The sequence below is a fragment of the Leptinotarsa decemlineata genome, unplaced genomic scaffold (genome assembly GCF_025532065.1).
Source record: "Leptinotarsa decemlineata unplaced genomic scaffold, Ldec_3_MD MMD2_tig00026328_RagTag_RagTag, whole genome shotgun sequence".
Taxonomy (NCBI): domain Eukaryota; kingdom Metazoa; phylum Arthropoda; class Insecta; order Coleoptera; family Chrysomelidae; genus Leptinotarsa; species Leptinotarsa decemlineata.
In genome coordinates, this window is record NW_027412688.1 from 38,288,423 (window position 1) to 38,303,351 (window position 14,929).

Below are 14,929 nucleotides of genomic sequence, written 5' to 3' on the forward strand. Positions count from 1 at the left end.
GCCTATCAGAGTGAAATGCAAATTAGTTTTGCATTAACAATTAAATAACCAATTAATAGTCTTTCGGTAAAACCTAATTTGAAAGCTATTTTTGTTACAGTAACACACAGGAAGCGCAAAAATATATTTTGCGGCGATCATATTTGAAACTAATTTTTGAGTTCAATCAAAAACTCATCGAAGTATAGATACCAAATCATCAACGATATAATTCATGTTTTCCAACAACGGAATAGATATAATTGATGTAGGTACGTGAAACGAATACGTTTTTAGATGGCCGAGTGATATGACAAACTTCAACGTACGTAGATTTCCACTCGTCGAATCACTTACAATAAATATTGTGACATTTTCAATACACGTAGATATTTCTGAAACAATTGTGAAGTACCTTTGAGAAGATTTATCGTCTGAAACTCAAATAATTCCAATAGAATTATTAGCAAACTAATTGATATGATCTTCTTATCCCTTGAATTTGAAAATATAATTACATAACATCAAACAATAGAATTAGATGTACATATTAATTCCACAGGCAACGGATTCGTCAAACTGAACAATTGGAGTACTTGAAAAACTCTACTGATCAAATCGATAATTATAATTATTTGTCCTCAAATCTCAAATAACGGAGATACCTTTCAAAAAATCTTGAAAGAAATATTACAAATATTGTAAAAAATGTGCTAACTCAAATTGACTATCTTTTTTTTGAAGTCTATGGAAAATAAAGTAATCAAATATTTTTAAAGACAAAAAAATACATACATGGCATATCTAATAAGCCCACAGCAATATATTATGATTTCAAAGATGTAAACAAGCCGGTGATGTTTTACGTTTCGAGGAAAAACTGAATTCGTTTTGAACAATAAAATTTCCGATCAGAACTTCCTGGAATATCAAAATTTGATAGTGTGTCGCCAAAAAAAGGCAGCCAAAAGGATGAAATCTATTTTGAAATAAGTACTACGTATTTTCCTACCAAAGAAGCAGTCAAAATTAGCATTTTCGTAAAAAGTTATTCTTGACGTTGACATTGACATGAAGAATAAACGATCATTAACAGTCAAATTACGCGAGCAAACTGTAATTATCAATGATAAAAATAATTTTTGGGGAAATTTTTCAAAAATTATTATCACTATTATTTATTCGTAAGGAGTATCAATTATTACATTATCTAGAGAATACGCACGGGAAAAACCAACAACATAACTGCAATACTTGTATAAATACTCAAAAATATCTTCAATTCAATAATTAGTTGGGTATTGTAAATATCGGTCCAATAAAAAACAATTTTTAAATTAAAAAAGAAAAAGTTCTTGTTTCAATCGGCGAATACTCATAAATTCGGAATTTTGAAATGTATTTTCTTATTATTCAATGAATTTTTTTACAAGTATACCAGTGTTTCCAACGTTATACATAACGTTGCTGTATCGCTGCTGTTCCAATGTTTTGACAGAATCAGAATCAACGAACTTAGGCGTGCGCAGCGTTATAGAACAGTGCTTTCAAAAAATTGTTCTACAGTGCCATCTAGTGGCGAGTTACAGAAAAATTGATAGCCTAAAAACCTTCTCTATGAAAAATTACTTATACATGTCAAGTTTCATCACGATCGGTTGAGCGATGTAGAAGTTTATCACTTACCAACCAACCAACCAACCAACAAACATCCATTTTTATTTATCAGATTATATAAAAGTATAACATACGTTCAAATAATCAAATTAAATCATTTCATGTCATGCACACAATTTACATTGTGAAGCTGAAAAAATGTTCAAGTAAACAAGTGCACTTTATAGACTATTTTGATTACTGCTATTCATTTTATGAAATACCAGGGTTCTATTTGAAAAATTTGGCTTGGGTTCATATTACAGTTATTTTATAGGCAGTAATATTTATTCCAATGTAATACCTAAGTTCCTTATTTTAAAATTATATCACAACCAACAACGGAACGACGCGCCGCGGCGTCGTGTACAATGAATTCGTTTACAAAAACAGTCGCCCGCGACACGAAGTTTACAAAATGTTTCCTAGTTTTACAACTCAATTTTTTTCAAAATTCAAACACTGTTTAGTTATCAATCGTGATTAGGTACAAAGGAAAAATTTCTGAGCCCAACAAAACCGTAACCGGATCGTCTTCAGTCGATTTGTTTACCAACAAACAAACCCGCGACCGCATGAGTAGTAAGTGAGCAAATCAAACGTCAATCGCCGTTATCAATAGGAAAGCCTAATAAAATGATCTCGGCGAGCAACAAACGAAAGGAATAAATAAATAGCTTACAGGTGGTCGAGACAAGTTTATTGCAGTCGAATCGTTACTCGCGGGTACCTCGTTTTCCGCCGGTCGATTTTTCGAGTGTGTGTAGTGTGGATGTGGATGTATAGTGTGTTAGTGGGTAAACCGTCGTATCTACTTGTCCAAGAAAGTTTTATCGAAAGGTAAAAGATGACGGATTGAGTTTTTCACCTACTGAGACGTGTCCAATACTCGTAGAAAAAGATTTTTCAAAAATGTTCGCATCGACTCGATAGTACTGGATAGTTTTTGACACAAACTGTGAAAATTATTCACGTAGTTACTGAATAAGATCGATGTTTTTTCTGAAAACTTGAAATTTTAACAAATGAACATTTTCCCGTCCATATTTCACTATATATTATGGCAAAGGTTCAAGGATGGCATTAGGTATCTAAAAAATACATTTATCAAAAAGGAATTCTCTTCTCCTTATTTTCTAGTATCAATTTTACTTTTGTCTATGTGAAATAGTATCCATAAAATGATACCATAATTGAAATTTAACATTTTGAAACAATTTCAATTGTTTTTGCAAACAAATATCTAAGATTCAATTTATTGTGAAATTCAGTTTTTCATTTCTGATCACAATATCTGTAGTTTTTCTTGATACGTACTCATAATGTAAATATAATCAAAGAAAAATTTCACTTCACGATAGATCTTCTAGAAACTTAAAAATGTTTTTACTTTTGTTCGACAAGGTCAATTGGATATAAAAGAGTGTTTCAACAAGTTAGTACCATCATATAGTACTTGAGAATCATTGACGAGATATAGACAAACGTCTTGTACTTTAAAATAATTATCAACAAAAAACGTACTACAACGATTACGTAGGTATAACTCTCTCAAATTCCAAGAAAAATAATATTTCAGCGTTCCCAACTAAAATTCCCATTTATGTTCGATAATGATTGACTCATTAAGATTCCTTTCCCGTATATCACCATTTAAAAAACCCGACTTTGGATCAAAAATAAACTATTTTACTATTGAGAATCATACAAATGGGGTGATTTACACATTTGAAATTAAATGATTTCGATATCAACAAGAAAACAATGTTCGTTTTCACAAAAATTGTTGATCATACTAAAATCTTTTTGTTCATAATTATTCAAAAAATCACCAACAATAAATTCAAAACCTACAAAATTATAAAAGAGGAGAATGCAACAACTATGTTCACTTGGGTTTTCCCTAAAGACAGGAAAGTTTGGCTACACCTTGTGTTTACTGCTTGCTACTACATTCTCTTTACCGAGTCAGGTCTAGAAGAGAAAAATAACAAAATTATAAGAATGGGAAAAACTCGGAAATATATTCCCGTGAAAAATGGAACAGTTTCTAATCATGAAAATATAATAATTTCTCAGTTCGCCCGTATTTGAATGCTTATACCAACGACTGGCAGTATTAACCTGTTAACCAATATTATCTTTGAGCTGATAATATTTCAAGATTTTCTTACATATAAGGCTCAATCATTTCTTGAATATTAGTATCTATACAGGGATAAAACATAAAAGTTATCACTCTCAACTTGACCATCACTTCGCATTCTGCAAACGGATTTGAATATTACGAAGGTTATTCATTGTAGAAGGTTTATCGGTCAAGTTAACAATTCATTTTGAAATTGTTAACTTGTGATGAACCATTTATGTTGCATGTTTTTATTTGATTCATCAATCCAACGATTGAACCGATACTTTGAAACTTCATCGGTATGTGTTGAGTGAGGCAGAATTTTCTTTTTCTGTTAATGAAAAATTCAAATGAGCGATTCAAAGTTTGTCGGTGATGGAAAATAATATAGCATTTCTACAACAACCATTCATCAATATTTGAATAACCATATTGTTTTTCTTTATGGTCTCCAACAAAAGTCAACGTACAACGTAAATAGGCACCGAAATTATAGAATATTAAAATTGTTGAGAACTTGATATTGCGTTGCATTCGAACACAATAAGTATGTAATATTGTGATAGCGAAACATACATGTGATATATTTTTTGAAAATAAAGTTTATGATCATATCGTGTTAGGTGTAGTTTATGTAATTACTATGGATCTTCATCAAGTAACAGCCGAATCAATCAAAAACTTTGTATTCATATAAAACATACTTGGCTTGCCAGGAACGGCCGAAAAATCCACAGCCCTGCCATCGATCAAGTCCGTCAAGGTCACTACCAAAGTTATTAATTTATTCGTCATTTCGACTGAAATTGTTTGCCAAATGATCATCGTCAAACCGGTTTATCAGAGAGAACAAACAATAACTCCGAATTGATTCAGTTTTATATTTCTCTTTGCAATATCTCGTACTTATATAATTCTAATACATATAGAGCTATAATTGATGACAAAGCTTCATCAATATTTTAAAAATTGAATTGGAATATCTTCAGTAGAAGAAATAAGTCCTCTCCAATATGAATGAAATATTTGAAGTAGTAGTCGCTAATGAGCATGACATATTTATATTTATAGATTTTTCAAAATGTTGATATGACAAGTGTATTACTCAAACTTCTTTAAAAAACATCTATCATTTCATTGAAGATGTTGAAACTTGATGAAAGCCAATATAAATAATGGAATTTTCTGATGATGTTTATATTTAACGAAAGAATATTGTATAAAGAAGAACCCAAGTTTTGGGGTTCATCCTCGAGCTCTTTCCAAGCGTGTTTAAGGCGCGCCCATGATCTTTCACTTTCACGATTTTTATAAAAAAACGAGACAAAAATAAATGGATCCGAGTAGAAATTTATTATTCTAACGAAGTCAAAGACTTTGGTTTCGATTTAAAATTGTATTTTTGTAAATCTTGACGAAATATTTGTTTTATTACAGGTGACGAAAATGACGAAAAAGAAACATGAATCTGTCTTCACATTGGACAGTTATACTTCTACGTAAGTATCTTCAGTAAACTATAATCACTTAAATAACAATAATATATCAATCAGATAACAATTGGACGTTCTCATTTTATCTCAACAACATAAAACAGTGATTTAAAGCAGCAAAAAATATGAACGATTATTCCCCATTCGGAATCACAGTCTGTTTATAAAAAGAGTAAGGAAGAAGTAAGTTTAGGAAAAATTTGAAAACTACTTACCCAGGATAAGTGATGAACATTGGATTAGTTACTTCTCTGGCAAAATGGCACAACAACTATGGAGTTTTAAGACTAAGACACACCATATATTCTGTTTTTTTTAATTAATTGATTGTTTATATTCAGTGAATACAATTGTCGAATATTGTTCACTTTGTTCATCGCTTTATTTAAGGCCTTAATAGACACAGAGCATTGACGGGCGACACAATGTAATATGCGTTATTTTGAAACTATACATAAACTATACATGAATCAAGGATAGAAATATGCACTAGTTTTGTCGATGGAAAACGCGATAAATAATGCACGAGCAATGCAACGAAATGCATGACATTCTTGAAATGTACCTAACTGGTCAAGTTAACATCCCTACCCTACCAGTTAAGAAGAGTTTGAAAGTAAAATTAATTTGATAAATTAATATAATTATAAATAAGACTGTATATATTCAGAATTAAATTCAAATGAAAAAATTTTAATGTTTTTTGTCAACTTTTTTTTAATTATTCATACAGTAGGTTAGACCAATGTCTAACCTACTGGGGAAATTACAAATGTTGCCAATAAAGAATAACTTGGTTTCTGAATAATCATCATAATTGAGGATGAATTAATTGGTAAATTAATGAGAAAATGAATAAACTATGCGCACTCTGATAATTACTTCTAGAAAACAGGAGCGTCTTAATGGAATCATTTTAAATTTGCAATCGTTCGAAAGTAGGTAGGTATAAGTCATGCTTCAACTTTAGAAATGTTGCAACAAATGAAGCAAATTTTCACCGTAGTATTTCCTAATTACTTGGGAAGTTCATTAACTTATAAATTCCAAGTTACCTGATTTTAGAAAAAAGGGTAGATATTAAATTGTTTTAATGTCGAAAACAAAAAAAATAAGAAAGATACCTAGTAATTCAATTCAAAATGAATAGATATGATAATGAAAAAGTCATGAAAAGGCAAAAGAAAAAGTGAATTCAATATCCTCTTGAAATATATAGAGTTTAGTAATTAATGTATTGAAATTAATGTTACAAGTTTCATCTTATTATCTATTTCAATTGAAACAGTATTGAAGACTGTATGAAATTTTTCTTGAGGACTTGAAAAATTAGGTACATTCTTTGTCTAATTTATGCAGTACCAACTTATGCAAATGTTGCTTGAAAATGACATTAAAAGTGAATTGATTCGGTAGTCATCATCTCTTCCAGGAATACATGACTAATAGCTAACTTCAGAGATTAATCTTTTCCGCGATAAAGAACTACCTTAGAACAAACTATACGCAGGTGAGTCAGAGGAATGAAGAATTGATCGAGATATTATCGTATGACGTCAATCGAAGAATATATTAAGAATCGCAGTACTTCGAAAGATTAAAGATTAACAAAATCTTGAAAGTCTGTCAGAACTCTATACCGTTATTCTCGTCTTGTTGATGAATTTGCAAGCAATTTCTTATACCTGCGGTAACAAGTTTTTTCTGCTTTTCTGATGTGTGCAATTATGAGACTTTTCCCTGTTGGTACGGCGAATCGCCGAGAGGTCACATTGAAGGATAATTCATATTATTATCGGTCATTAATATTCGAGAAAACTCTTCGGAAATTATGCAAATGCAGGGTGTGCTATTGAAAAATAATCAATGTTAACCTCTTTGAATTTTTTGTTTGGTAGATTTTGGTGTGAAATGTTTTATTTTTGAATGTAACGTAAGTTTTTAATTCCTAATGACTGGTGAGATAGAATAAAGATTCATTTTTTTCAGGACAACATTAGCCACAAATGACCAAATCAAAATTCCGATTGGGTCCAGCATAGAAAAAATATACAGTCCATATGATAATAGAAAATTGGAGCACCCGAATACGTGAGTAGATTAACAAAAATCATTATGAATATCAATGTGTTGCATCAACTTTGATCCATATACCTACTATATACATATAATAAGTGTATCTCATATTCCTACCTGAACATTTCTAATTACGACAATGATTATTGTAATAAAGTCATAAACATTAAAAACAATAATGGCCAATGAATACACTTGAACTTGGTTATCTAATTCATTATTTTATTATCGATCGATGAAAAAGATTACTTACTTACGTTCTTCTTAAAAAATAAATATACCGAGTGAAATGAGTTTTTATAGTCTTTGAAGAACACATTTTATAGAAATATAACTTGAATTGGATCCGTTACAGATATGTTGGTGCGTTTGTGCATTTAGTAAAAAGTTCGCTGGGTTCTGGAATTTTGTCAATGCCAAGGGCTTTTCACAGTGCCGGACTCCTTGTAGGATTATTTGGGACGATTTTAGTTGGACTTCTCTGCACTCACACCGTTAATTTATTGGTAAATATAAAAATATATATGGAGAAAAATTCTTTACTTTCCATGGTTCAATCTGGTCAAGGTAATTCTATAAAAGAATTGACAATCCACATTACCAAAAAAATTAAAATTGTAATGGTAAATATGTAGAAAAGGTAAATATTTCAGTTCGAAATTATCATTTTTGTGTATGGCTCTCCAGTTTCCTGAAAAAACGTTCCCTGCAAGTGGTCGTCAATGAATATCTCTTTGAATACTTTCACCATCAACGCTGGTGTTTCAGCGTAATGTTTCCAACTCTTTTTTTATTGTAATATCAACGACTTGATTGGAAATGAATATATATTCATTTATAATGTTACCTTGTTCCGTCTGTGAAACTGAATTCTTTTTCTCACGATAACATGATCAACCGTATTCCGATTTCCTCCACAAAAATGACGTTTATTCAATATTTGAAAAAATCAAGTTGGGAATTTCCTTTTTAGGTAAGCGCTTCTCAACGAATGTGCATCTTGACGAAAACCCCCAGTCTAGGATATGCCGGTACCGCCGAAGCAGTTTTCAAAAATGGACCGAAAATATTCCAGCGGTGGTCAACATTTGCAAAGTATGTTAATGTCAATGTCACTTGATATGGCCAATTCCAAAATAATTTTCGACTAATTCATTCAACTCTTTCCTATATCAATAAATCATTGTGCCAATGGCAATAATATAAGTACATCGAATTCAGGTTCAAGGTTGAAATTCAACCGAGTTCAAATATTGGAATGAAGACCAATGTTTTCCCAGGTAGTGTTTTCGAAGAAAAGTTACAAGTGCTTTCGTTTTTTTTTGCATTCATCGACTGAAATGTATGGCATACGTATCAGAAAAATTCATAGATAAATACAAAAACAATTCAAGGTGATAAAGATATCAATGAAAGCGATACTTTATCAAATTGAAGGTACTTTAAAGTAAATATTAACAATGCAATTAGCAAATAGCAAGATATCATTTTTTTTTCAAAATACAGGGTGTTAAATACTCGATTTTTACATTTATATTGTTGGAAAATACATTATAAGTTCGGATTTTGATTCTCTGAAATGGTGTTAACAGGTTCGATATCCATGAAGGTGCAAATAAAAAATTGAATATTTCGAACCTGTTAACATCATTCTGGACAGTGGAAGTTAGAAATTGTAACATTCATAAAAAATTGTCAACCACTTTCAAACATTGAATATATACGTTGTTTCGATTTGAAAATGAATTTGTATTATCTTCTCAAGCATGCAGTAATCAATTCTTCACATTCTTAATTTGGTTAGAGAAAGTTTTTCAGTCAGTTATTGGATTATGCAATTTTCACTTAACCGAAACAACAGTTGTGAAAATATCAATAAACAAGTTTATGACGTAACCTTCAATTTTATACAGAGTTAAAATTTCACGATACACCTTCAAAAAATGTTTCCTATAACATAAATACTTTCCTGTGTTCTCATATCAACAGCATTTCATACGATAGGGATGAATTATGCATATATGCTATATTATTCAAGAAGTAAATATTCCGAATAACAAATTAAGTTGTTCTATAAATGATGTCAAGATCAAAATATCAGAACCAGAACGTGTTTATAACACTAAAACTCGTTTCTTAATGGTTTGTAATACATCTGTAAAGTAAAATCGCTATGTCGTTTTGGGAATTGAATTAATTCATTCTGCGACTCTCCCAGACGACTAAACAAATTCATAGTAAAGTGTCAGAATTGAAAAAATGGGATGCATACCTATAATTCGTGTAAATATATCCTAAGAACCATATCAAATCGTTTTCAGCAATTCAATTTGTTGATAGTTTGTATTCATCGTATTGACATGATATTTTTTTTTCAGAAATTTTGCCGATATAGCTCTAGCTTTAACTTACAACGTAGGTTGTTCAGTCTACATAGTCTTCATATCTGAATCTGTGGTAAAAGTGAGTATTTTCAAAATGAAAAGAGTACATTGTTCAAGTTCAGAAAGTAGATTCCTTTTTTTTTAGAATTGTAGTTTCATAGTTTGCCTATGATTTCTGTTGAGCTTGAAAGTATAACGATAATGGTGAAAAAAAGACATTAGGTAGTATAGAATAACAAACTGATTAGATTGAGGGAGCTATTGAACACGTATCGCAGTTTTGTAAAATTTTATAGAGCTTATATGGTTGAAATCACAGTGAATATTTATGATAGAACTGACCGATATTTGATGAAAATCCTTTGAAACGTATTCAAGATGAAAGTGAATGCAGTAAATATTGAATAGTTTTGTATGGATTTTCATCAACTAGGTATCGGCTAGTTCCATTCAATTTGTACAATTATGAACTTTTACTCTTGCGATGTTTATTAGGTCGGGTCAAATCCTCAATTCGGTTAATTTTGAAAGAGTTATCCTCAATCGATTGGGCTAAAATTTTGCATACACGTTCAGTGGGGATTACAATACGTAATAAGCTAAGCAACATCATCTTCATCTAATATACTTGTGATGCACTGTTTGGAACTTTTGGTGTAGTAATAAATATTACTGGAGTTTCATCCCAACACCAAACCGTTATTTTTTTTGACACCTCGACACATGTTTCGATCACCAAGATTAATCTTTCTCTTGAAAGTCGAAGTAAGCAACGAATAACTTTTTTTTCAACATTTCAGTTGGTATCTTTTTACTACGAACCGGCCGCAGATCCGGCCTGGAGTCAATACTTCAAACTGATGATGCTGCTTCCGTTGATCCTACTTTGTCAGGTGCGTGAGCTGAAGCATCTGGTACCGTTTTCCTTCATCGCAAATATCACCATGGTTGTTGCCTTCGGCATCACGCTGTATTACATGTGCGTGCAGATCAAAGACGTGAAGGTGGAAGACAGAGAATTGGTGACCGGCTTCAACGGACTTCCAGTGTTCTTCAGTACTGTGATATTCTCCATGGAAGGTGAGCAATTTGAGCGTTCGATTGAAAATAATCGAAATATGTCGATTATGTTTCTAAACACAGTATTTTATTACAAAAGGTATCGGAACAATCATGCCGGTGGAAAATTCTATGGTAACACCTAATTTTATCGGCTGTTCTGGTGTCCTTAATATGGGTATGACTGTCATAGTCACCCTCTTTTCTGCCATGGGATTTTTTGGGTATTACGCCTATGGAGCTGAAACTAAAGATACCATCACGCAGAATCTTCCCTCAGAAGAAATGTGAGTATTAATTTTAAGTAGATACTTTGTTGTCAATTTTTACCGTTCTCGAAGTGATCATCTATTATATTTCCGATAATTGAAAGAATGAGATTTGAGTCAAAGGAATTCAGAATAAATAACTCATTCCTGAAGACACAAACAAATTACAAATATATAGTATGAGAATATGAGTATGAGAAATCACACGGCGATAACTGCATACTCATGTCTCTATAGCAAACACCCACACAGCGCACAGTTTCCCGGATATCTTAATTTCATCATCCATTTGTTCTTCAGGAATTCTCGTAAAAAAACCCAAAAATGTCCGCAGGATATCACAAACAGCCTGGATGTTTGTCTCGAATCCATTCTGTTCCAGTGTGATTTGACGAATATTCTCTTATTGACAGTCAAATCAAATTGAATCGAAATCCTTCTTTGAAATGAATGTCGATATAATACAGTTTTGTTATATTCTCCGTTTGGTCTAGTGGCATTTGAAGGACATATTGGAGAAGAAAGTTTTTGGCTTTCTACTACTCCATCTGATACAAAAAAATGGATGAGAGAATCTTCCAAAGAAAGGAAGGATTAATCAATTTGAAAATAAGTAACTCTATACATGGATGTGTAGATCATGCAAAGAAGTAACTTTCAGACACAAACTGAAAGAAAGTCCTCCTGAAACAGCTACTTTCATATAAACATTGAATTACACGAAAGAAAAAATTCTTTCGAAACAAATACTTCTATATGAACACTGAATTATACAGAAGATACTTTTCTCTATTCAGTTTGTATATCGAACATTCGTGGAGGAATAAGAATCAGATATCATTCACATGAGTTCTACTTCATTCATAGTAGAACTCATGTGAATGATATCTGATTCTTATTCCTCCACGAATGTTCGATATACAAACTGAATAGAGAAAAGTATCTTCTGTATAATTCAGTGTTCATATAGAAGTATTTGTTTCGAAAGAATTTTTTCTTTCGTGTAATTCAATGTTTATATGAAAGTAGCTGTTTCAGGAGGACTTTCTTTCAGTTTGTGTCTGAAAGTTACTTCTTTGCATGATCTACACATCCATGTATAGAGTTACTTATTTTCAAATTGATTAATCCTTCCTTTCTTTGGAAGATTCTCTCATCCATTTTTTTTGTATCAGATGGAGTAGTAGAAAGCCAAAAACTTTCTTTCCCAAAAGATTAATCACTCCTAAAAATATAACCCTTTCAAATCATATTGGAGAAGTTATAGGAAGTCAAAAAATGGTAACATATTCGTTACCCAGTGATATGATTAGAACACCCCATCATCCCACGGATGATTTGCCGTTTCTCTTCAAGGGTCCCAAAATAGACCGTAACATTTCGGCAACAAATCAACTTCATTCCGGTACGTGTCTCCGTTCGAATTATCGACTCCAGTTATCAGCTACGTGTTCGATAACGTTCGCGAATACATCGTTTTCAAACAAAATGTATGAAAATGCATGAATAAACAGTTCCATTACATTTCATACAAATTATTCTATAAGGAATCTGAATGTTGTCTACGAAAATAATTTCCATCTTCACAAAACTATAATCACAAAATCAATTCAAATAAATCTTACTCGAAAGTATACAGATACTACACTTCTGATACATGCTTTAAATAACATGAATATATGATCAATTAGGGATATGTTCCTGCATTATACAACAAATTTCATTGGAGGAATTAATGTAGATAAAATTTCAATGGGGATCAGATAGAAGAAAGTCATATCGAAAATTTTGTTAAGTGTATAGAAAAATTTGCATTTGACAAATTAACACTTCAACTGAATGAAATTAAACCAGATTATTTCATTTTTATTTCTAGACGCGTTTTGCAATTACCGTATATTTAGCTTCCTCGATATTTAATTACAATATTTATAATGTGTTTAATTTTCTTACAGAATGGCACAAGTTGTCCAGGCTGCAATTTCAATATCAGTATTTTTTACTTTCATGCTGCAGTATTATGTTCCTACGGAAATAACTTGGAGAAAAATCCGTCCGAAAATCCCGGAAAAGCACCACAACATCGCCGAAATAATTACGAGGACTTTACTGGTGTGTTTTATCGTTTCCATTGCTGCAGCAGCCGGTAGAAACCTGGGTCCCCTTATTGACATGGCGGGGGCCATTTTTCTTGCTACTCTAGGTTTCCTCATACCAGCGGTGCTTGACATCGTGATCAACTGGGGAAACTGGGGAAAGTTCAATTACATTCTGGTAAAAGACCTACTGTTGTGCATATTTTCTTTGCTGGGAACCGCGGCCGGAACCCACTCGGCGATCAAGGGATTCATGAACAGTTAGTGGGATAATTTTGATTCACATAACATGGTTTTTTAACAACCACCGATAGTTCCCCAGCAATATCCGAAAAAAGTTTACTGACTTTTAATTGAATTTGGCGGTATTTTTTTATTTATATTATGTAACTTAAGTAGACTCTTAAGATTCATCACTACAAAACATCAAAAATTTGCTTTCAAATCAAACTGTTAACAATGAGTGAAAGATTATTTGAAAACTATCTGAGAGATTCTTCCCAAATTTCTGTTGAATAAATTTAGGAGAAATGATGTTTAAATATGATGGATGGTTGTGATATTTTATAATTTTTAAATTATTTGACAAAAAATGGTAGGAGTGATATTAGTATTGGAGAAATTGTACCGACATCTGTAGTGCGTTTTTCAATCTTTGAAAACACTTATATATGTCTGATAAGTTTTTCATCAAAACTTCTGTGATTAGATATATTTTTGACCTTTCGAGTGAATGTGCCAGTACAACATAATCCACCACCTTTTCCATAAATGTTTATTGTAAGAACAGTCACAATATGTTCGAAAAATATGTTTTAGCAATTCATGAAAATACATTTTAATCGAATATTTTCAATCAATAGCTAAAAAAACATTTTCGACTAGTCGGAATTAAAAGTTGGATTATGTAGAGTTCCAGTTCAATGAATTGACCAATTTATATATGAATTTGTCAGTGTAAATTATTTGTAAATAATTAAATTCTTTATTTATTGATGGTGTCTTTTTAATCTATGAAAATTTATATTCAGAAGAAATGTGTTTGGTTCCGATGATAATTAATTGGAAGTTTCCATAAAACCGAAATTTTATCGTAAAACATAGACTATCTCAAGTATCTTCCATATTTATTTATTAATGTGTCGATGATTAACGGGACGGGTTATTTTTTAATTTCATCGGCGAATCAACATATTCATCTTATGGATTCATCTATTGGTAGGTACATTCGAAATGTTATCTCCATTGGAAACTTTCCAAGAATTTACAAATTTCCCCGAATATCTGTGCAAGCAACCACCAATGCAGTACTGTAAAAAGAAAACAAACAAATATGTTGTATATTTCCTATTATGTATATACTTACGGGCAGAATCGTCTCATTCGAAGTGTCCACTGCATTTCCAATTTAATTTTCCTTTGCTAAAAATATGGAAAGAGTGTTTAGGAAAGCTGTTCGTTTTTGGAACATATTAACACTGAACATGCACATGTCTGTTTTTAAATATTTTGAATTTAACAAGTATATCATCATAAAAAAACCTATGAAAACTTTTCAAGAGTACAAATAAAACTTAAATTTCTTCATAATACGAAATTGAAAATGCCTAATTTTTAGACCTTCCAAAAAACGTGTTCATCCTGACGGGATCTAGCGGACAAATGAATCGTTACTTCTCTTGCTTTTCAAGAACTGTTTTCGTTATTGATTGTAGTCGCGGTCTGAATGTTTAATAATATATATCTATAGTTTGCGACAGGGTTTAAGGCAAATTTAATTCTTTTG

At 31.6% G+C, this 14,929-nt stretch overlaps 1 protein-coding gene across 1 annotated transcript; it reads left to right on the forward strand.

The window, feature by feature from the left end:
• Nucleotides 1-2,311: 2,311 nt before the first annotated feature.
• Nucleotides 2,312-14,139, forward strand: LOC111509408 (proton-coupled amino acid transporter-like protein pathetic). The gene is made up of 9 exons (XM_023165157.2): nucleotides 2,312-2,475; nucleotides 5,204-5,265; nucleotides 7,249-7,350; nucleotides 7,691-7,841; nucleotides 8,309-8,430; nucleotides 9,714-9,798; nucleotides 10,520-10,799; nucleotides 10,879-11,065; nucleotides 13,003-14,139. The coding sequence occupies exons 2-9, from the start codon at nucleotides 5,213-5,215 to the stop codon at nucleotides 13,406-13,408; spliced, it is 1,386 nt and encodes a 461-aa protein (XP_023020925.1). The 5' UTR covers nucleotides 2,312-2,475; nucleotides 5,204-5,212; the 3' UTR covers nucleotides 13,409-14,139.
• Nucleotides 14,140-14,929: the final 790 nt, after the last annotated feature.